The following is a 22,254-nucleotide window of genomic DNA, read 5'->3' as shown; positions in this document are numbered from 1 at the left end:
TATCAGAGATCTCCTTTACCTACCATGTCAATAGACTTAATAGCCAGTGGCTTAGTTATCACCTCTCATTCAGGAAACCCCAGTACAGGGACCACAGTTAAATCACTTGGTACCATACATGTGCTGGGTACTAAAACACTAGGTACCAATGTGCTGGGCACAAAGGAACAGAATTCCAATGTTGCCTGTACAGAAGCACCATTTGCCAGCATGCTGAGTTGAAGAACCAGTACTGCGGTTAATGGGTGCCATCAGTGCTCTCTTAACAGTTGGGACCAGGGCACCAGAGCGATTCTTCCCAGGCCATTGGCTGCCTTCACTGTTGAGCCCCAGTCAACATGACTTATGAATCCTATACCTCAATTTAGTAGACACCAGACAGAGTGATCTATGGCTCAGTTCAACTCTAGAGTATTGCTCCTTCCTAACCTTGCCAGAGGTCAAAACTGGAACGGAAATGGATGACAGGGACTTCTTGGTTGAAGTAGGCAGGGAGCTCAGGGTGTAATCTCAACTCATTAGAGAGCTCAAGGACAGGGACTGACAGAGGACTGAGGGACCAGCTGCATTGTTCCTTTTGATGTCCAAGGTAACTTGCATAAAAAGATCCAGCAGGAACAATATTAAATGAGCTTGTCCACCTTTCTGAATCCATTCAGAGAAGGAATGACATATGGTAAATTGCCAAGGAACATGTCCTCCTAAGTGAAACTGGTATCTAGAGTATTCAACATTAAAGCATTGAAGATTAACAGAAGGAGCATATTTTAAACCTCACAGATTTTGCTTCTACTATTTTGCTAGAGCTCTTGTGTGGGGAGAAAGGGTAGGGTCCTAGCCTAAAAAACAGAAGCTGACTAAAATGGTTGCTTGGGTTTGTGTTGGTAACAGACAACAACTAGCACATTGAACAGAGAAGCAGGCTCTATGACCCTGCAGGGTTGGAGGTTCCAGAGCTCTGGCTGCAGCCTGAGCCCAGAAGTTTACATAGCAATGCAATAGGTCCGCAGCCTGAGTAGGCTGGCATGGGCCAACTGCCAGTTTTTCTTTGCTGTGTAGACATACTCTAAGAGGACAATTTATGAAGTCCACTCATCTTCAGAATGTTGGAAGGTATCCCCAGTGAGTTTCAGAAATTTCTGAAGAATTTAAGTTTTCACTTATGACCAAGATTTTCAAAATTAACTAGAGATTTCTGGTACCTTAATTTATGAATGCTCATCTTCAGACACCCACTGAGGCTTGATTTTCAGAAAGTGCTGAGCTCCCACCTCCCAGAAAATTCACTAGGATTGACCATGAATACCTTTAAAATGTGCTAGCTGATAAGTCTATAACAAATGCTAAGTGGTGTTTAAAATATGTTAATTAAAACATGCTAGTAACAATACAAGCAAATTTCATAATCTATACAGGCCCATGATCTCACAGGTATTTTTTCCTTTGGTTCAGAGACTTAGGCCATGTCTACATTAGCACTTACATTGGCAAAACTTTTGTCGCTCGAGGGTGTGAGAAAACATAAGCCTTGTGCGCAGAGTGCTACGTCGGAAGGCCACCACCATAGCTACCGCTGCTCGCTGAGATGGTTTTATTATGTCAATGGGAGAGCTATCCCCCATTGGCATAACATGGCTACACAAGTGCTCTTACAGCGGCACAGCTGTATTGGCACAGCTGTTCTGCTGTAAGCTTGTAAGTGTAGACATGGCCTTAGTTCTCATGCTAGCATGTGTCAAGTAAATGTTTTCAGGCCCTAATAATAAAGTCTCTACACCAGAAAATTGTAGTGACTTAACTAAAAGCTGGTCCACACAGAGTGAAATTGATACAAACACTATATTATTTAGAAACAGATTGATATAGTTAAATTGGTGCAACTCCCTAGTGCGGTCACAGTTATACTGGTATAAAGGGGATTATATTGATATGGTTTATTTCTGTAAAATTACGGAAGTGTAAAAATATTGTGTGTAGACAAGTCCCTAAGTCAACTGAGAAACCAATTTAGTTAAATTGGTGCAACCTCTTTGTGGAGACATTCTTAAAACAAAAACTAAATTCTCACAGAGATATGGCATATGTTTCTGAGGACTGTAGTCAGACATTGCTCTAATCTTTGTTTTGCTGGATGAGTTTGCTGAGGAGTGACAAATACATGCTGCAGTAATCATTGCTACTTGATAGAGTTTATATTGCTAATAGCCTTGCAAAGGAAAAATTATAAAGTCAATAAAACATGTTAAATGCATATGCAGATCAGGAAGAACTGTAAAATATTTTGAATATGGATTCCCAAGGATTTTAGTTATTCAAATAGACTGGAATAACAATGGTGAAAAATCACTGAATGGATATACATGACATGGCAGTGCACAACAATTTCCTTACACAGTCTGTTGAGCAACTAACAATATCAGACGGTATTTCTGACTTTATAGTGGCAATTAAAGTAAGTATGACAAATAATATAGCACTCTTAAAGCCTCGCTGTTTCTACAGCTACTAATAACACTGCATTTTAAATAGTTTTGAGACTATATTGAACAGCAATCGTCAACAGTTGAAAGAAAACATTTCAAAACAATGTGCAATGAGTTTTTCTTTAAAACAAAACAAAAAAATGGTGTTATCTGTTGTCTGGATCAATGGCTACACTTAAGTTAACCAGACTGACACAGAAGGTACAAATCTAAGGTCATCATGATAGCATCTAGTTCAGAGAGATGGGCAGAAGAAGAAGAAGAAAACAAATCTCACAATACAACATTGTCCTGGCTCTAAAATTGCAAATGTTCTGACTCCATTTCTGAAAAACGGGTGGCTGGCGTAGTTTCCGACTGAGATGCTAGGGGCAACTGACTTCAGTATTGGTGACACTATAACGGGGTACTAATCTGAAGAATGGAGTGTGGATCAGAATAGGGACAAAATACTTTTCTAGTGTACTGCTTAGCTGAACACTAGTCCCAGAAGAACTAGGATATAATCCTACTAATTCCATACCTACTCTTCTGATCATGTGAATCATCTTTTATATATTGTACACAGTGAAAAGAGAGGAAGGAATGTTGCAACTGGAATGCATTTGCAGCTTGTTTCCTATCTCGAATAATGGATTTTGAACTATGTAAAGACACCAGGGTCGTCTGATTGAAAATGGGTTGCATCTGTCAATGATCTATGCAGTACTGGAGAGTCATGCACTGTAGACTGACAGACATATAGAAAGTTCTGCAATTCATTATGAGTTTAAAGACATACGGAAACAGTGACAGATGTACTACATACGTATGCCTGAGGCACTAGTGAAGAGGGAGAGCCTTCTAATATTAACATACTCAAAAGACATCTCCTTCTCTAATATCTTTCCTAGTATATTTAGCAAGAAGGCCTAAGGAACAGTGGTGCTTTCTAGATAACTAAGTGATTGCCCAAAAGATGATTAAATAGAGCTAGTCATTGTGTCACAGTAAATTATACAAAGTGATGGTCTTATCACTGGGAGAATGAGAAGGAAGAGATAAAAATTACAATTTCCAGTAAAAATGTCAAATTATGACTCTCTTCAAATGTTATTTTATTTATTAATACATTAAAAGGCATGTTTATCAATACAATTTATTTCATGCTGAAGATTTCTTGTAACCACTTAACATTTAAATATAGCTTAAAACTGCAACTTCTACCCTACAGGTTCATTCCTACAATAGTTGCAGTGAAGAAAGATAGGGAGAAGAGGCCGCTTCTTTAGTGCTGATTTACTACTTCAACCTCTGCAAATCATCTGGATGCAATTAGCAAAATATTTTCAATAGACCATAGATTTACATAAGAGTTTTGACTCTAGACTGGTGATGATTTAAAACCAAATATTAAATTAATATAAAATTGCTATAACCACTAGGGTTTTGGCTTTAAGATAATTTAGTTTGTGTCTAAATATTCATATTCCACCATTCAAGGTTATTTGCATGAAGAGGCTTCTCTTAAATATGTTCATTAAACAAGTCTATGCACTCAGGAGCAATAGCTCAATAAGAGGTTACCTTAAACTGAGATTTTAATCTCACAAAATATAATCTACTTTAGTGAGTGGCAAGCACAGACGGTTAAAACAACTTAAACGGTCCTTATATTAGGAACATTTTTCTGATTTCCTGTAAAAAAGATTAAAAAAAATAATTTTAAATCTTTTTACAGGAAATCAGAAAAATTAAAATATCACAAGAGACAGAATTTCAGCCATTAATTCATTTTCTTTATTCTCAAAAATGACTATATCAAATGCCAATGCACTGCTTTTTCAGATTAAAACCCCACATATATTCAGCTTTTGTCTGAAATGAAGAATTAGATGCTGTGTACACTATGGTTATCAAAAAATGAAAGGTAAATTTACAAATCTAATAAGGGCTTAACAACACTAAAATGCATATAACTTCACAAAAAGGATATGCTGGATTCTCATTCCTGGAAAGAAAGAATAGCGCTGCAAATAGTACAATAACAAGGCTAATGCCAATAGCGTAAACTGGGAATGAGTTTGTGATTTTCCTGTTGTCATAAATAGCATAAACATAAATAGGAGAAATCTACCTTTTACCAGTCCAAAAGCAAACACGACATCCAAGTCTACGGAGAATTCACTCACTGGCCAATTAAAAATAAAGGACATCCTGATATAAACAAGAACTTCTTTTCAGAATGGGAAAGTTAGTTTCTTCTTCCCTTAACTTGAAAACAAGTTCTGTAATGAAAGTCTGAAAAAGATTCACTCCTGGAGGTCCAATCCAAGTAAGAATGCTCTTAAAATGCAAGAGAGAGAACACAATATAGCTACTTTGCAGAAGTCTGTGATGCAAACATCTGGGAAGTGGACCCATCGTAGCAATCTTGCCACAAATCCAGCAAACCTATTCTCAGGTTAGCCAGGCTATAACAATGCAAAGTGCAACCAGATATCCATTTAACACAGTCCGCATTGCTCAGCAAACTGATGCTAAAAGAAACAAAAACTTGAAAAGAAGGGGAAAAAAACTTTATATTAAGGGCTTAGTCCATTCCAAATAGAACTCTCATAATATTTGACACCGAGACTTAGTATGGGTCTCCACTGAGACTGGAAAGGAGCTTAGTATGGGTATTGCAGGGATGGGAAGAATATCGGCAAGCCAATTTAAGGCAGCACACCAACCCCAACTTAGAGAAGAATGTCACCTGAGTTTGCAGCACCACCTTCACTTTGTAAAACCTGGTATAAAGCTCAGTCAGTCACTAAAGAGTGAAGCTTATTCAGATTCTGAGCTGCAGCCACCAGGAAAAGGACTTTCTGCATAAGAAACTTAAGCTCATAGGAACTGAGTGCTTAAAAAAGGTGCTTTCACCTGTTTTTTTTATCAAGACCTACAGGACAATGGGCTCCCTGCTCCCAAAATTTCAAAAGTGTCAAGCCACGCAAGAACCTGACTACATAGGCTAAAGAGATGCTAGTTCAACGTTTAGTTTATGATAAGGTGAAATAGCCGTCAAGTTTATCTATATGGACTTAGTTTTTAAGTTAAAACAAGACAGATGAAAGTTGGTCAAACCATTTTTGTGCAGGGCAAGTGAAGGAGATCATTTATGCCTAACTTCATCCCACAAACCTTTTCCTGTTGGTGTTGAGAATCTTTTTGGTAGGTGGCTTCAAAGATGTCAGAGACACTTTGCCAGTGGCTCTCTACGCTGTCAGGAACCAAGTTGTCAGGAAAAGAGCTCTCAGCTTGGGAAGGACAAAGGTGCCTTGGTTTTTAATGATGATCTGAGACCAGGCTCTCAGCCTGATAGGATCTAATTTGACCACATGCAACAGAGTTGATAACCTCACCCATCTGAGCATGGGATTGTTAGAAGATAATGAGCCCTCATCTGTACTGAGCTTTGCCAGAACCTTTGCTATTAGAAAGATATACAGGAGTCACCTTTTTCAGTGAATAGAGAAAATGTCATTTGCTGATGCAGACTTTTCTTATTACTAGGAGCAGATTATTGCCAATATCTTGCTCAGGTGAGTTAAGAAGAGAGCCACCTCTGGTGTCTCCCCAACTGGAAGATCTGGTCTCCTAATCTCCAATCCACAGACCATGTGTTAGATCAAGTTAGTTTGCCTGCGATTGTGTTTTTCTTCCCTGTTAAATGTGTGGTAATTAGGCATAGCCTAATACAGGAGATGCAACTTTCTGCTTGTTTCTGTACTATACTGTGGCCCACCTCTGTCTGACTCCGGACCACCAGGTATCTGAAGGTCATCAGTGCAAGCAGAACATTTATAAGCAACTACTCTTCCCAGAGAGACCATTTCCCCAGAAGTGAAGACTTTCAGCATGGGCTTCCCATCCTAGGTTGGTTATATCCATGGTCACTACAAGGTGGTGTTTGGAAGTCCTTTCATAATTGCTAATTGTCACTGCACTGCTACCAGGTCAGAAAGACTTGTTAGAAAATGGTGTAAAAATTATGTTAGTCAAATAAACATACTAAATAATGTTACAGAAATATATATATAGTAATATAAGAAAATATAAAGAAAGTTTTGCTTTTGTATGTGTCTCTGCTGATGTAGCATTTCAGAATTTAGCTGAAATTGCTTCAGGATTGTGTAAACCATGAAAGCTGGTTTGTGTGTCTTAGCTGTAAAACCTTGTCCTGTGTAAACAGCAGAGTGAAAAAGCAATTGTTAACTTCAGGTTTCCCCCAAGACAAGCTAACCAGCAAAAAACCAAGGCCACAAAACCAGACCAATAAGATAAGACCTGGATGAAGCCAGTGAGGTTAACAACAAAGAATAGATGGTATAAGTAGACAGATAAAAGTAACTTTAAGCAGGATAAGCAAAAATGTATTAATTTCGGTTACTGGGATTTATGCATGAGTGTTTTAGTTAGGGGGTTAGAAGAAATAACTGAGTAAACAGCCTGTGCAAAGTTACAGAACAGGGGATAAAAGATAGGTGATTGACAGTAGGAGAGTGGAAAAGAGAAGGAAGAACATAGAGACCAGAGATTTGAAAAGAATCACCGTGTCCCCAGGAGAGGTAACTTGCTCATTTATCTTTCTTGCATTATCTGTTTTTGTATTTCATAGGTGTTAACAGTACTGTCTTAAAATGAACAAAAATAAAGGCTAAAAAAAATGTTTAAGCCTGAATTGAAGTGGATCTCATTTGTCATCCAACAGATTTGAGATTATCCATTACTCACATACAATGCGAGAGCAGAATTACTCCCCCTATTAAAAACAGCACAAATCTTCATATCTTCTCCATTAAAAAGAGATACATATCTTGAGAGTTTTAACATCATTCTACTTGGACTTGACACTTTTAGAAACAGTAAGCATCCTTTGGATACATCTACATTGCAATTAAAAAACGCAGCTGGACCATGCCAATTGACTCAGGCTGGCGGGGCTGTTTCATTGCAGTGTACGCTTCCAGGCTCAGGCTGGAGCTCAGGTGCTAGGACCCTGTGAGATGACATGGGCCAGCAATGGGTCTTTAGTTGCAACGTAGACATATCCTTAGTCAATAAATAAGCCTAACAACACAGAGATCCCACTTATTTTTTAAAATATAGGCAGAAGATTATATATATATATATATATATATATATATATATATATATATATATATGCTCATATAAGTCCTTTTTACGACCCATTATTCTACTTGGAATCACTAGAATCTTGTCAATCTTCATTTTTCTGTATTAATATCTACGAAAATTATGTCCATGGACTAGCATTCAGATAGACTTTGATACAGATACATCAAGAGTCAAGAGCAGTATACATTCCTATTGTTGAGCAACTCAGATTACAAAAGATGCAGCAGGGCAAGAGGATCAAGATATGCAGCATCAAGCCAGAACAAGATGGTACACAACTCAAAGGATGAGTCTCCATGGATGACTGAAGAAACTTCAGTTACTGGTAACTAAGGCAACTTCCATTTTTTTCCCCATGTACTATATACATCTTCCTACTGTATTTTCCACTCCATGGATCTGATGAAGTGGGTTTTAGCCCATGAAAGCTTATGCACAAATAAATGTATTAGTCTCTAAGGTGTCACAAGTACTCCTCCTTGTTTATACCAAAATAGAATCTAAGTTAATCAAATTATCTGGATGCTGTACAGTAGGCAAAAATCTGCACTTCCTTTTGCTCTCACTACTTGCCACGTGCTAACAAAGATGGCTGTTTCAACTTCTTGATTCACTAGATGACAGAAGAAAAGATAATTCAAATATATCTCAAAAAGCAGATATTTACTGTGATAATTTGAGGGCTCTTCCTCTTAACTCTATAATATGCATATCTTGGGCTAACACACCTTGGCCTTATAATCTAATCTAGTTCAGTGTATGTTCTCGCTCAGAATCAAAAAGCTCCCTCAAATACCAAAATAACCTTTTCAAAGAGGGCTCTGTCAGAAGTCTCACTATTTAAAAAAGGAAAAGAAAGGCCATTGATGCAAGATGTTAATATCTTAAATTAAAAACTAAGTTCTTGCCAAATACACAAAGAGAACTCTGTGCATCCAAAGGCATGCCCAGTAAAATAACCTGCAATGAGTAAGAGTATGCACATGCAGTTTTTATTTTCTCTGTAAATGGTAGAGAGAGAAGCCTTGCTGTTTGATGAAGCAAGTAGATACTGTAGATTGTTTCTCGCTGAGAGAATATCAGACAAACTATTACCCAGTTAGGTTTCTCCTCTATGCATCAGAAGCTACTAGTGAAAGAGGATGTCCTCAAGATACAGTGTTTTTCCTTCTCTTCTACAAATTTCCATAATCGATGGAATGAATACAGATTATTCTATAAGCAGCTTTTTAACGTTACAAATCAGTGTTTTCTATACCAATGTAGAAACGTTCATATAGACCAAGTATGAGAATGAATTAATCAAAATAGAAAATCAAGGAATTGATGGAATTAACATGGATGTTTAAAGAAGACCCTCTAACTACAAATATTGAACATATATTCCCTGATTTCCTTACATCTTTTTGTACTAGGTATAAATGTTTACTTTTCATTTAACCTGGCTGACGTTGCAGTCTCTTTATACAAGAACCCAATGTGCATCCATATTTTCTAACCTGGGGCTCCGATTCCTAGCTATCGATTTTTGTTCTAACTCCTGATCAGCCTACCTTGCATGATAGCCCACATCTGGGTCACATGATAGTGGGGTTCCTGAACCGTGGTAGGGCAACAGAAGGAACACTTATCCCTATTCCGGCACCATCCAGTCTTGCCAGTGAATACATAAAACAAAAGAGGTACTTTTTTCCATGGTTATGCAAGTGCTAGTGGATCCCCAGACATGCTTCCCTGACATCAATGTAGGCTGGTCAGGGACATAGGTTCTGGAACTATAGGTGATGGGTGTGCAGCAGCATCCCTTGGCTTGAATTGGTTTCCATGATATGGAAGGTTGAGAGTTTGGTTCTATGATTCTCAGCACCCCCATTATACAAATTGTTCCAGCATCCCATATGAGGAAAGGTGCATGCTGCTTGCATCTTTAAGAACATGGGACTTTTTCCAAAAAATGCAAGCAGGAACATTCTTCCCTGACTAGCACACTCTCATTGATGATGTTGAAATGTCAACTGATTCTGAGTGACCCAATTTATGCCTTGCTCCCCTGCTCATGAAACTGTACACTTGCTACCTCAACAAAACGAAGGAAAGGTTCAACTAACAGCTGAGCAGGTGCAAAATGACTGTTGAATATGCTTTTGGTAGATTAAAATCTCATTCGTGATTTTTAGAGATTAGGTTGGATCTCAGCAAGGCAACATTCCTATCGGTTTTGTTACATGTTGTGTATTATATAATTGTGAGGTGAAGGGGGAAAGACCACTGTAAGATCGAAGGGTGAGGTGGACTGGCTATCTGCTGAATTTGAACAGCCACACACAAGGGCTATTAAAAGAGAGAACTGTGGAAGTACATACAGCAGAGGGAGGCTTTAAAAGAATATTTTAAGCAGTTAGACATCAGATTATTGTGTTATGCTTTTGAACTTGTGTGCCTCCATGTGCATAGACTTTTAATATGGGTGGGTTACTGACTCCCATTATGGATTTTATAATGTGGCATACATGCTTGCTGCAAATCTATAAATATACTCCGAGTTTCACAAAATACAACTTTATTGTGTACAAACAATACAAAGTGAACAGGAAACAAAGTGAAAATAAATATTTTAAAATATTTTAATAATGCTGTAAGAGGTAACCCAAACTTATACAAAACACAAACAATAAACATACATGCTTACATATTAAAACATATAACAAAGTTTTATTCATAATAAAAACTAGTGCACTTTACTTGCAGGCTCATCCTGCAGTTATTGCAGGTCACTGAGTGTGGCTATAGTCAAGGTTCTCCTAGTTTTCCCTTGACATGGAGTGACAGAAGGGTTAAGAGTTCATGCCATGCTGTCACCTCTTATGTTGGGATGGGGTTAATAAGAGGCAGCAACCATGAGTTTTCCATGGGCTGGAAAGTCTGCTGTGCATGAGGCCTTTGGGCATTCAGCTCAAACATATTCTCCAACATCTGTTTGTGTCCTGAGCCATATCATCCTGATGCACTTCCCATGCACCTCTCTGTCCTTTTCCCTTTCCTCCAGCAACTGCTCCCCCCACCCCTCCAAAACATCATTAGATTTACAATCACAATGGAAAGATAAGTCCCAAAACTCCCTTATTAAAGGTCTTATGGGAATAATGTAAGAAATACTAATTGTAACTTTAGTTTTGAAGCACCTCATTACACAACTGCTTTGCAACTCAAGTCATGGTGAGCATGGACTAGCCGGGACGGGATGGGGATTGTTGCATGAGAAGTTTAGAAGCTGGGTGCCTCTGAATACGAGTATAGGGAAAGTGCAGTGAATATTGCCAATATTTTCACAGACAGTGTGATTTTGGCTGATCTCTCACTAATGAGGGTGATGGAGGCCCACAGAACACAGCTGTTACTCGCATCCTGATGCTACCCGGGTCTATATGCTGCTGTTGATTTACTGCAGTGGTGCCTGTGGAAATCATAGCAGGGGTATTGGAATGTCTCCTATTATGGGGGAAGACATAAAGCAGCCATCCCTAGAAATGTTCAGGAAACAACTGTAGAGTACCTCCATGAAAATTTTGCTGAGATTGTTCAAGAGGATAAAAGGGATGTCCCTGTTCTGATAAAAAAGTACTCTGTTTGTGGTAGAACTGTGGACTCCTTCCCCTCCGCCCCACCCAGTCCAACAAGCCAAAGAAAGGAAAAGCAAACTCCACTTTTACTTTTTTCTTCTAACCTCTACCAGATCACAGGGCAATGATCTGATGAGGACTGTGTAATTTGGCTGGCCATACTAATTTTTTTAAATTTATTTTCTAACATATATTAGTTGATTGAAGTGGCAACTGCATAAGCACTCCGAAGCATTAACTTTAATTATATTCCCGGGATGGTTTTACAAGTAAAATGAGGATTCAAAAGTTGACACCTTTGCTCTCTAAACACATGGATGGGATGGTCGCCATTTTTAAATAGGGAAGAAGGGAGGGAGGGAGAGACGGGAGGTATCAGACAACAAAAAGAGGGGAAAATACTTATAAGGAATTATGTATCCACACACTTACCTGAGCTTCCCTTCCCCTCCCCATCTATAATTGCCTGGCAGGACTGGCTTGACTCCAACTGAGTTTTGAATACCTCCTAGTTCACTATGGTTTGCATGCCCCCTGTCTCCACCCATCGCCTGTCCAATGCACTGCAGCGGTTTCAACATCCAGTTCTCACCAAGTGTCCACAGCCATGGTGCTGGTGTGGTCCCCACCAAGTAAGGCAGCAGAAGCAGCCGATCTGCAGGGGACAGCTCCAGATTTGTTGCTGCTCTCCCTTGCTTTCTGATGGCCCTGCTAAAGTTTCTTGGCTTTCACCAAGAATTGCTGCTCATCCCTGTTGAGCCTCAGATTTAGCAACCCCTGCACAATCTGGAAGTAGCTGGCTATATTTCTTTGGGTGCACCTTAGGGTTAGGGTTAGGGCAAAGGAGATCAGTGACTTCTTTCCTGCTCCAGGCAAGAGCACATGTACTAGCTTTCTGTCTGCGTGGATCTGGCATGGTTGGATGCTCGCAATGATGGACAATCAGGAAAAGGCATTTCAAAAACAAGCTGGAGAATTTAAGGTGTAGGAAGACTTAAGGTATCAGTGACCCCTGGGCAGTGGCCTTCAAAATTGTGACCTGAGTGACCATTTTTGCAGAGACAGGGGCATTGTAGGACAGCTCCTGGAGAACAGTTAGGGTCGATACAGGTAATGCCATGTCTACACTTGGACTACGTCAGCAGAAGTAGGTCACCTTTAGCTATGTGTCATCTGAGGAGGTCGTGTTATTACAACAAAGACAGGGAACATATGTCAGTGAGAGGCAAATTAAGATGTGGACCCATGCAAAGTTATATAGAATCATATTAGGTCAACCTAAATTTGTAATGTAGACCAGGCATTAGATCCTACCTGGTTCTGGAAGATTTGGGACATTAGTATCCACAAACATTTCCTTACCCATCCTTACAACAAATTTTAGAGTCTTATTAGGAAAGGGAAAAAAAGTATTACAAAAATCCTGTAAGCAATATTGTTATGTAAATGGATAACAAACATCTTGGATGGAGAAGTTTAACGATGCATTCATTGGCATGATCAAACTTTATAACTGTGTTTTTTAATTAAAAACAATCCAATGAAATTTGACAAAGCACATAATTTCAGCTCTGCAGGGACAGCACTGCCTACTTATTTAACTGACAATACTTAGTTATTTCTTATATAAAGAGTAATTTAAATTAATTCAACATTAAAAGAAGCAGTAAATCAAAGCTACTGTTGGAAAACAACCAAGAACTCAGAAATGTGTTTCAGCCTACTAGCAATTCTGACTACATTAGCCTTGCTCTATACTTCTGCTGAACAGGCACTGAACTATCTACAGCTGGAAACACACTGGGCAAAATCCTCCCCCCTTAACACTGAGCAGAAATGAGAGGGATGGTGAGCCAGGGTAGGGTCAGATATGAGCCTGTTATGGTTCAGGGGTGAGCGTACCTATGATCTTCTTCAGTCTTTCTGTGGGTACTCTAAGTAATAGGCCTAAACCTGCACTAGAAAGAGTGGAACCCTGCAATTCACTCCACTTTAGACTGGATCACCAGGCTACAGCACCCAGTGTTTACCAACCACGTTTCACCTCTTTGGAACTATGATCAGCTGATAAAAGCAATGGCCCCCTGCAGTGTTTAGCCATTAATCATGTTTTTAGCCAGCACAATATAAGCACCAAGCCCACAGATACATATTTAACATTCATAGAAATTAATGCAGTTTATTCCCATGTTCTTCACAGAGCCACAAACTAGATAAACAACATTCTGATAGGATAATGTATTATAGTGTTTAATATTTTATTTATTTTCTTAGCATTGGTCATATCAAAATTGTGTTATTTCTCCGCGAGACTGGAGGGTGGGAGGGAGGAGGCGGGGGGGACGGGACACAACAGATTTATAGCATGACTATTATAGAATTCACTTTGCTAGGTTTAATTCTACATTAAAATTCACTTCAAGGTCTTTACGGGGAACCAATTTTACATCCCTCTTTGAGAGATATTCTATGTCCTTGATTAAAACCTATGGATCATTTCTCATACCTCACCCACTTTCCACACAAAAACCTACAACCTTCCAGCTGATTGGAACAGATCTCTGAATATATTAACAGCTTTTAATCATCCAGATAGATCATTGCTAGGCAAAGGAAAGTGAGCCCTCAGGTCTGGGTCACCGCCTCCACAGTTACACTATGTATTATAAAAGTAGCATCAGTAGATGTATTACAGCCAAGATGAAGGATGTAGAGTACAATGGTTACGTTTCAGGCAGAATGACTGTAGTTAAACAGTCTCAAAAAGCATAATTTAATTGGTTTTTGTCTATTCTAGTACTGCTCTGACCATGTAACTCCCTTCTTCACATTCTTTAACCAGCTTCCTCTTGCCTCCTCCTTCAAGGAATTTCACCAACACCCAATCTCTGTGTGTATTACGTCTTACTTCTTCTACTGCCTACACTATCAAACCCATTTTGCATAACCCTTTACTGCCTTCTTCTCCCATTCCTGTTTTTGTGGTTTCTTATGTTTGGAACTCTCTTCCTCTCCATGCTGCAGCAGGTGATGTTCTCTTCATTCAAATCACTCCTTTCAGAAAGGAAAGAAAAAAGCCCACTTTTACAGAGTCTTTCAGCAATAATCTCACAAGGATTATCTTCATTATTTCAAGACTGAATGTTATTCACATTATTTTATGTGTCAAACTACTGTACCATCTAAGTTAAGACAGTACGTTCCTTGAAACAGAGACCATTTATTTTTGTTTCCTTAGTATCAAACATACTATAGGCACTTAAAGACATGGTCAATGATATTTACAAACAATAATCCACAAAACACCAGCAGTACTGCCACTATCCTCTCCTGAAGGTTCCATCACCACAGAAGCTGGTCTTTTAACCTTCAAATCAGGGCCCCAAAAGAACTTCACTGGTTGAATCACTAAATTAGGGCATCACTTGGCCAGGCTGAACCTGACCCTATCCAGGTTGGCTCTGCCTACTTTTGAGGCTGCGCCAGCCAGTTTTATAAATTGAGAAGTGGTGATCGATGGCTGGTAAAGCAGGGGTCAGGGCAATTTATGTGGCTGTGCATTCTTGGGGGCTAAGGAACCAAGTTCTGCTGGCCAGTGCAAATAAAAATTTATGGCATTAATTTGGCATAGTACCTCTTTCTATGCATGAAGGACATAGAAGATTAGGAAAAGAAGATTTCAGAGGATGAGTGATTCTTTTCAAAGTCTGAGCAAGGACTTAAGTTTGGACACTTGGGAAATCCTTAAAGAAACAGGGACGATAGATGGAAATTAAGGAAGAATAAAAATGTGCCTTTCAGGAAGTTCTCTAGAAGCAACTATTTGCTTAGGCTTTGAATATTGATATCCCAATAACCAGTGCTGTTGTTCAGGAAAAGCAAATGAAAATAACTAAAATGTATGGCCTTTCGATCTGGGAAGGTAATAGTCAAAGAATAAATTAAAAAATAATTGAGGAATGTGAAAGCTATCTCCAAACAAAATAACTGCATATAACCCACTGCCTACAGCCATAACAACCACCTCAGGGTAAAAATTAATTAGCGCTTATAAGCCAAACAGAGTAAGGCCTATTTGGTATTTAGTTGGAAGATGTAAAACAAAAACAAAAAACCACCAGTTACTTGCAGTAATACGAAAATTTGGTAGCTCTCTTTGTTGAGTTGGTACTGAATCACTGATCCAGCACGGTGCCAGGAAACAATCTGCTGCTGTAACCCAAACACCTCCTGGGTGTGATGCTCTGTCCCATGTAGTAGCACTGAGACTACTTAGAGCAGGGGTGGGAAAACTTTGTGGCCCAAGGGCCACATCGAGGTTGCGAAACTGTATAGGGGGCCGGGTAGAGAAGGCTGTGCCTCCCCAAACAGCCTGGCCCCTGCCCCCTCCCACTTCCCGCCCCCTGACTGCCCCCCTCAGAATTCCTGACCCATCCAACCCCCTCTGCTCTTTGTCCCGACTGCCCCCTCCTGGGACCCCTGCCCCTAACCACCCCCTCCTGGGACCCCACCCCCTATCCAACCCCCCTTGCTTTCTGTCCCCTGACTGCTCCGACCCCATCCACACTCCCACCCCCTGACAGACGCCCTGAAACTCCCACACCTATCCAACCCCCCCCGATTCCATCCCCAACCACCCCCCCAGAACCCCCAACTCATCCACCCCCCCTGCTCCTTGTGCCCTTACAGCCCCCTCTCGGGATCCCCACAGCCCTAACTGCCCCCCTGGAACCCCACCTGCTCCCTGTCCCGACTGCCCCAGCCCCTATCCACACCCCCATCCCCTGACAGGCCCCCTGGGACTCCCACACCTATCCAACCACTCCCTGCTTCCCGTCCCTGACCGCCCCGCCCCAGAACCTCTACCCCATCCAACCGCCCCCTGCTCCCTGTCCTGACTGCCTCCTGAAACCCCCTGCCCCTTATCAAACACCCGCCCCCCACCCCCTTACCATGCTGCTCAGAGCAGTAGGAGCTCGCAGCAGCATGGCCCGGCCAGAGCTAGCTACACCGCCCAGAGTGCTAGCAGCACAGCTAGGTGATGCTGTGGGGGAGGGGCCGGGGGCTAGCCTCCTCGGCCGGGAACTCAAGGGCTGGACAGGACAGTCCTGTGCGCTGTAGTTTGCCTACCTCTGACTTAGAGATTAATGAGTCTGCCTACAACCTTAGCCAAGAGCCATACGGCTTTTAGCTCATGCAATAGAGGCTCATGTATTTAGCTCCAGAGGTCCCAGGTTTGACGACGACTGGGATCTGTTGGTGTTGCACTGCTTTCAGACAGAATATAAAATCAAGGCTGACAACTCTTGGGCTGGGATTTTCAAAGATATAAAAGAGAGTTAGACATCCAAATACCACTGAAATTCAATGGGATTTGACTCCCAATCCTTAGGGATTTTTTGCACATTTATAAAAGTTGTGGCCAAATTCCAACTGGAGTAATTACATATAATGCTGCCAAAAATGAATTCTTGTTATTTCAATTTTTCATTCTCCCTTCTAAGCAAAGTGTTTTGCTGGCACAGAATGGCTACCATGTTACACCCCACAAGGAGTTACATGTTATTTTATAGTTAGAATCTCACTGGATGAACTGCACTGTGTAGATATACAGATCCACAGTTGGCATACACAGACATAGCACCATTGACTTCATTGTAACTATTTCAGTTTACACCAGCTGAGGATCTGGCACAAGGTATTATTTATTTCCAAAGCATCAAAAAAGTGATGCATGTGTGTGTGCCAATGACACTTTGCTTTAGTTTAGCCAGAAACCCTTTGAAACTGTATACAACTAGGCAGATCTACTAATGTTTTCCCCTCTGAGAACTTTCAGGGTAAAAGCAGCCTTATGTCAGTAATGCAGAGTCTCAAGGTAGAATATAGTAATGGACAAGTAGTCTTTCGTTCCTGCTCTATAAAAACAACCCACACAACTCTGATATAATTTTAGCAAAAGCAACTAGTGCTAAAAATAGCAGCATGCTTTGATTCTCCCCCTCCCCAACTTTACGCATTCAGAGCTACAATTAAGAGCTCAGTACAATTTCTTCTGCTCTTTTTTCAAATGCTTATTTTTATACCAAGTGATATTTAATGTAAGCTTAATACTTCCCCCAAATTTAGCATGAAGTCATAAATTAATCCCACATAAATTAATCCCACATATCTAAAAACTGTAGCAAACAAGTGCAGTAGGATTTTAATTTATAGAAAAATCTTTTCTGTTACACTCCTAATTAATGATGCTGCATCTTTAAAAAAAAAAAAAAATAAAAAGAACAAAAATATAATCGAATTGTCAATAACTACAAAAAGCTAAGACATACCAATTCAAAAGGCTGATTTTTAATAGTTATTAAAGTCTTAAGCAATATTTATCTTCCATCTATTTTGGCTACACAGTTAAATAAGTTATTTTTCTTAAGGGCTCTGAAGACACACTTTGCTTTAAAAGTATCTCCTTACTAGGTCAAACATCTGAATATAAACACTGTTTTCATAATGCGTTCTATTTCTGAAGAGCAGAAAGTAGTGCATATTTGAAACTGGTTTTCATTATTAACGTTGTATAGTAAAGGGACAAAACCAGGAAATTGAAAATATGTTACTACAGCATTTGTACAATGACAAATAAATAATTGTTGGAAGATATTTTCCCCTTCGTGAAGTGTCTCTTGACATTAGGGTTGCTTCTGTGCTGGAAAAAAAAAAAAAATCTTCATCTGCTTGTTTTCAGTATACTGATTCATTGCCAGGAATCCAATGCAAATACACTGTCCCACTTGCTCTACTAAAATTAGTTTTTGTAATGCTAGACTACTCCTTCAGAAGAAAAAAAAGAAGAACTGAAAACCTGACTTGTTAAAAGATTAATGCTCACTTCCATTTGTAAAGGCATCATACACCTCACACCACACTGATCTCCAATTTCTGAGGTATACTATATATATATATATATATATATATTATATATATATAATAATTTTTTTTCCATCAGCTTCGTGATGGAGAAGACAAGTTGCAAACTATTTTGCAGAAATGTTTCAGAATAAGAGTTATATTTATACTGTCATGGCATGTACTCTTGACATTGAACATTCAAAACAATAACGCCCATAATATGTAATGAATATATTACTTGAAATAATTAAACAAGAAAAAATTTGTCAAAAACACAGAACATAAAAATAAGTGAATAGCATTATGTGTGGATAGTTTCCTGGTATAACCCTGGAACAATCTATTCCCATTACCTTTCAGGTACATAAAATTAGTCTTTAAAAAGCAATTGGCTCCTCTAGAGCAATTTTGAAGTATTAATAATTCATCTTTTTAAAGGTGAAATGAAGATCTATCCCTAGCTCCCCATGATAAAACCTAAAATCTTACAGATCAACCTTTGGTCTGGTTTACACTTCATGGGAGCCCATTGATTTCAACCAGGTTATGCAGAGTGTTACATACTTTGGCTCACAGGGTCTACATTTTGCTCTCATTCTTACCCGTGTAAATTGGGAATAACTCCATTGTCTTCAAAGGCTCTCTGACTTTTGGGCTAGATAACACCTTCCCAAACTTCTTAATATTTAAAACAACACACACAGTCCTATAATTTAAGATGTTTATGCTCCAACATTTATTTTCTTTAAAAGGAATATAAATCCCACACAGCAACCCTGGAGGATTACACATTTAGTTTTTAAAAGAGTAATACTTTAAAAAATGTTGCTTGGGTCATCAGGCACTGTCAAAATTGCATATGATTGAATTCTTTAACCCCATAATAGTAATTTTTGTATCTTAAATTTATAAAGGGGATTGCTCCAGAGATGCTATGTTAGATTGACCTTCCTTTTAATAAAAATACATTAACAATATCCTGTCAAAGCCAATCAGATTAAAATCTACAGAAATGTCACTTTTGGATGGAGATTTTGTATTCCAAAATGCACAGGCAAATTATTAAGCCCTAAAAGGAGTACTTACCACAAAATGGAATTTAAAACCAAAACCACCATTACCAAAAGGCACCATTATAACAAAGTAAATACAGATTTAACACTATTTTGCAGTGCCATAAAACCACATTTTCCATCAACAGCACATATTTAAAACATTTATACGATATAAATTTAAAACAGCATTTGCTACATCCAATAGAAGAAGGGGATAATATAAATAAACCCCACGCCACTGAGGGGGCACAGAACTACAATTCTTCCTCCACAAAAATATGATTCCAAACCACTTGGCTATATTGTCAGTCCGTGAAACAGCACCTTAATTTATTCTATAAGAAGTCAAACACTATTGTGCACATTTTAAAACACAATGTGCCAGTGACTCATAATTATCTTATTGACATAAGTAGTTTGGACATCCCATCGCGTAGCAAGAATTAATCATACATGTTTATGTCACTTCTTTGATCTGACCTTTAGAGATTAAAGAAATCTGAGCTGTGCAACTGTTCAACAGTGAGTTTATTTTACTTACCCATTTCATTAATAGTTGCTCTTGCTTTTGAAACAAATGAACTAACTTCACTGGAGTGCATTTTGGCTCTTTCCTGAAGGTCAGCACCTGTAAGTGACATTTTATACACACATGAGTAAACTAACTGCAATATACGGTAAATAGCATTCAAAGCTGTGCCAATAAGATTCAAGTGGACTTCGAAATACTGCTAGTTCAAATTAATCGGTTATTCTCAGTCTTCTCATAATTCAAGGAAAATATAGAACTGAATGTTTACAGTGAAAAAGTGAAATACAGACTATCCACTTTGATCAATTTTGCTCCAATTGAGACTTCTCCTGCAACTTAAGGGCTTAATGACAAATCTTGATAGACAACACAGCCTTAATACATTAATTCAACTGTCATGCTTATGTACACTTTTCTCAACTGTGTCCCAAAGCCAGGACTCTATTTTTTCATGTTACTAAACATATGAATAGAAATTTTGTTTCTTTCTTCAAGTATATACTAAACCACTTCTAGCAGCTTACTTGTACAATATTGTGATCATTACAATGTGTGTTATAAAATTTAAATGTTCTTTGAAGCTTGCTCCATGAAAAATGCCTTTTTTTTCCTTATGAAAAAGAAAGATATAGACAAAAGCACAGTATCTAGATATGGAAGAACCTATCAACTAGAGTCCATCCCCCTGCAACAGTAGAATATCATATAAATGGAACAGACACAAGCAGTCAACATATGTGCATGTATTCTCCAGACAACATGCATGTCATTCCCACTAGGATGAATGGAATATTTTTCTCTGATTTGTAAAAACTCTACTATCAAATTAGTATTTTGGCACATGTACAAAAAGGTTAAAAACAAGATATACAACCAATGATACAAACTGAACAGATTTGCATCCCAAAAATAAAACTATTCCCCACAATCAGCACCTTGCTCATTCAGGAAAAAGCTTCAGACTCTGATCCAGCAAAGCTCTTAAAACACATGCTTGAATACTTTACTGGATCAGAACAAGATTGAACAGATGTTCTTACTGGGCTCTATTCTTGGCTTCCTTCTCTCTTCCTCCTCCTCCCCTCTCTCTGGGCTCTTTCATACAAGAGCACGGCTTTAGCTATCATTTTTATACTAACAAATCACAGGTTTACCTCTTCCCTCTCTGACCGTGTCTCTTTCAATGCAAATTAAAATCTCAACCTATCTGATGTATCCTTGTGGATATGCAGCCATCATCAGATTCAACGTGGCCAAAAATTAGTTCTTAATCTTCATCTCCCACTTCCACTGTACCAAAGATGCCAGCTTTTGCCACCCAACAATCAAAGTTCCCCTCAAGGGAACTCACGTTTTCTCCCATGCTGCTTGTTATGCACTGGGGAGAGAGTGCGGGTGTCTCTCTGTAAAAAAAACAAAAAAAAGCCACTACATTACTCTCTTCTAAACCTATTCTTAAAGTCCACCTATGCCATGAGGCATACAACACTCAACAGCTGTAGTAATGCAACTACTGCTTATAATACTAATCATAATTGTCTCACTGTTCCTTTGACCTCCATCTGTTCACTCTATTTATTTGTTGTGTCTACTCAGACTTGTGCTGTAAACTTTTGGGGCAGGAACTGTCTTTTCATTATCTGCATGTTCAGTGCCAAACGCAGTGGGGCATCAATCCTGACTACTGCCTCTAAATGATACAAATAAATAATATAATATTGTCTACAGCTAGCACTGTTAAGTTTAAGTAGCGCTATTAGATATAGGCCAAGTTTCCAAGTTTAAGGATAGCCCCATATTGACAACAGTGAAATAAACTAATTGGGTAATCACGAAAAGTGGGGATTACTGTGGTCAAATCTGTACTGGAGAGGAACTGCAATCATCTACCCCCAGTAATACAAAAACTTTTCATACCAAAAACTTACCAGGAACCTGAGAGTCAAACAAAATTTGCATGTGAATGTGCATAAATTTGGATATGATTTAAATCATAGACAAATGCATCCAACTATTCTTTTTATTTATAAAGCTCTAACTGAAGAGAGCGCTTTATAAGACACCAAAAGGCAAAAAAACTGAAGAGGAAACGGTGTGAATAAAAACAGTAGCACTGTTGCTTTGACACCAACTTATTAATGTTTGGCTTTAATTCTATAACTGTATCTAAAACCAAATTACAATCGTCACTAAAGAAAAACAATCCTATACTTTACAAACTGAAAAAAGCGTACGATTACTTAGTTAAAAATCTGATTTTAAACTTTCATCTACCATACAAACTGAAATATACTATTTACTTCACACACACACTTGAAAAATGCATAGAGCCAACTTTAAAATGAGCACAACCAGTGACCCTATGAATGCATCAGACATTATAGAATATAGTGTCATTATGAGTCAGAGACAATTGTAGGGTTTTGTTGTTGTTGTTGCTGTTAAGATTTATAGCAGAAATGGTTTCCAGCATAAATATAAGTACTTTCAAAGAG

The 22,254-nt window shown here is 38.9% G+C and overlaps 1 protein-coding gene and 1 long non-coding RNA gene across 4 annotated transcripts in view; both read right to left on the bottom strand.

Annotated features, from left to right (window-relative positions):
• The window catches only part of AUH (AU RNA binding methylglutaconyl-CoA hydratase), a 189,506-nt gene that overhangs the window by 114,473 nt on the left and 52,779 nt on the right, over positions 1–22,254 (bottom strand). For all 3 annotated transcript variants that reach the window (XM_038402146.2, XM_043515246.1, XM_043515247.1), the window contains one exon: positions 19,769–19,855. In XM_038402146.2, the coding sequence (XP_038258074.1) occupies positions 19,769–19,855 (87 nt within the window). The remainder of the gene's footprint in view (positions 1–19,768; positions 19,856–22,254) is intronic.
• Positions 2,638–17,445, bottom strand: LOC122460425. The gene is made up of 3 exons (XR_006281718.1): positions 17,435–17,445; positions 16,353–16,359; positions 2,638–4,492 (listed from the first exon to the last, which is right to left on the bottom strand). It is a non-coding gene; the product is annotated as an uncharacterized LOC122460425 (long non-coding RNA).

The sequence above is a fragment of the Dermochelys coriacea genome, chromosome 5, assembly GCF_009764565.3.
Source record: "Dermochelys coriacea isolate rDerCor1 chromosome 5, rDerCor1.pri.v4, whole genome shotgun sequence".
NCBI classification, from domain to species: Eukaryota; Metazoa; Chordata; order Testudines; family Dermochelyidae; genus Dermochelys; species Dermochelys coriacea.
Note: the sequence above shows the minus strand (reverse complement) of the source record. Positions and strands in the feature narration are given on the sequence as shown.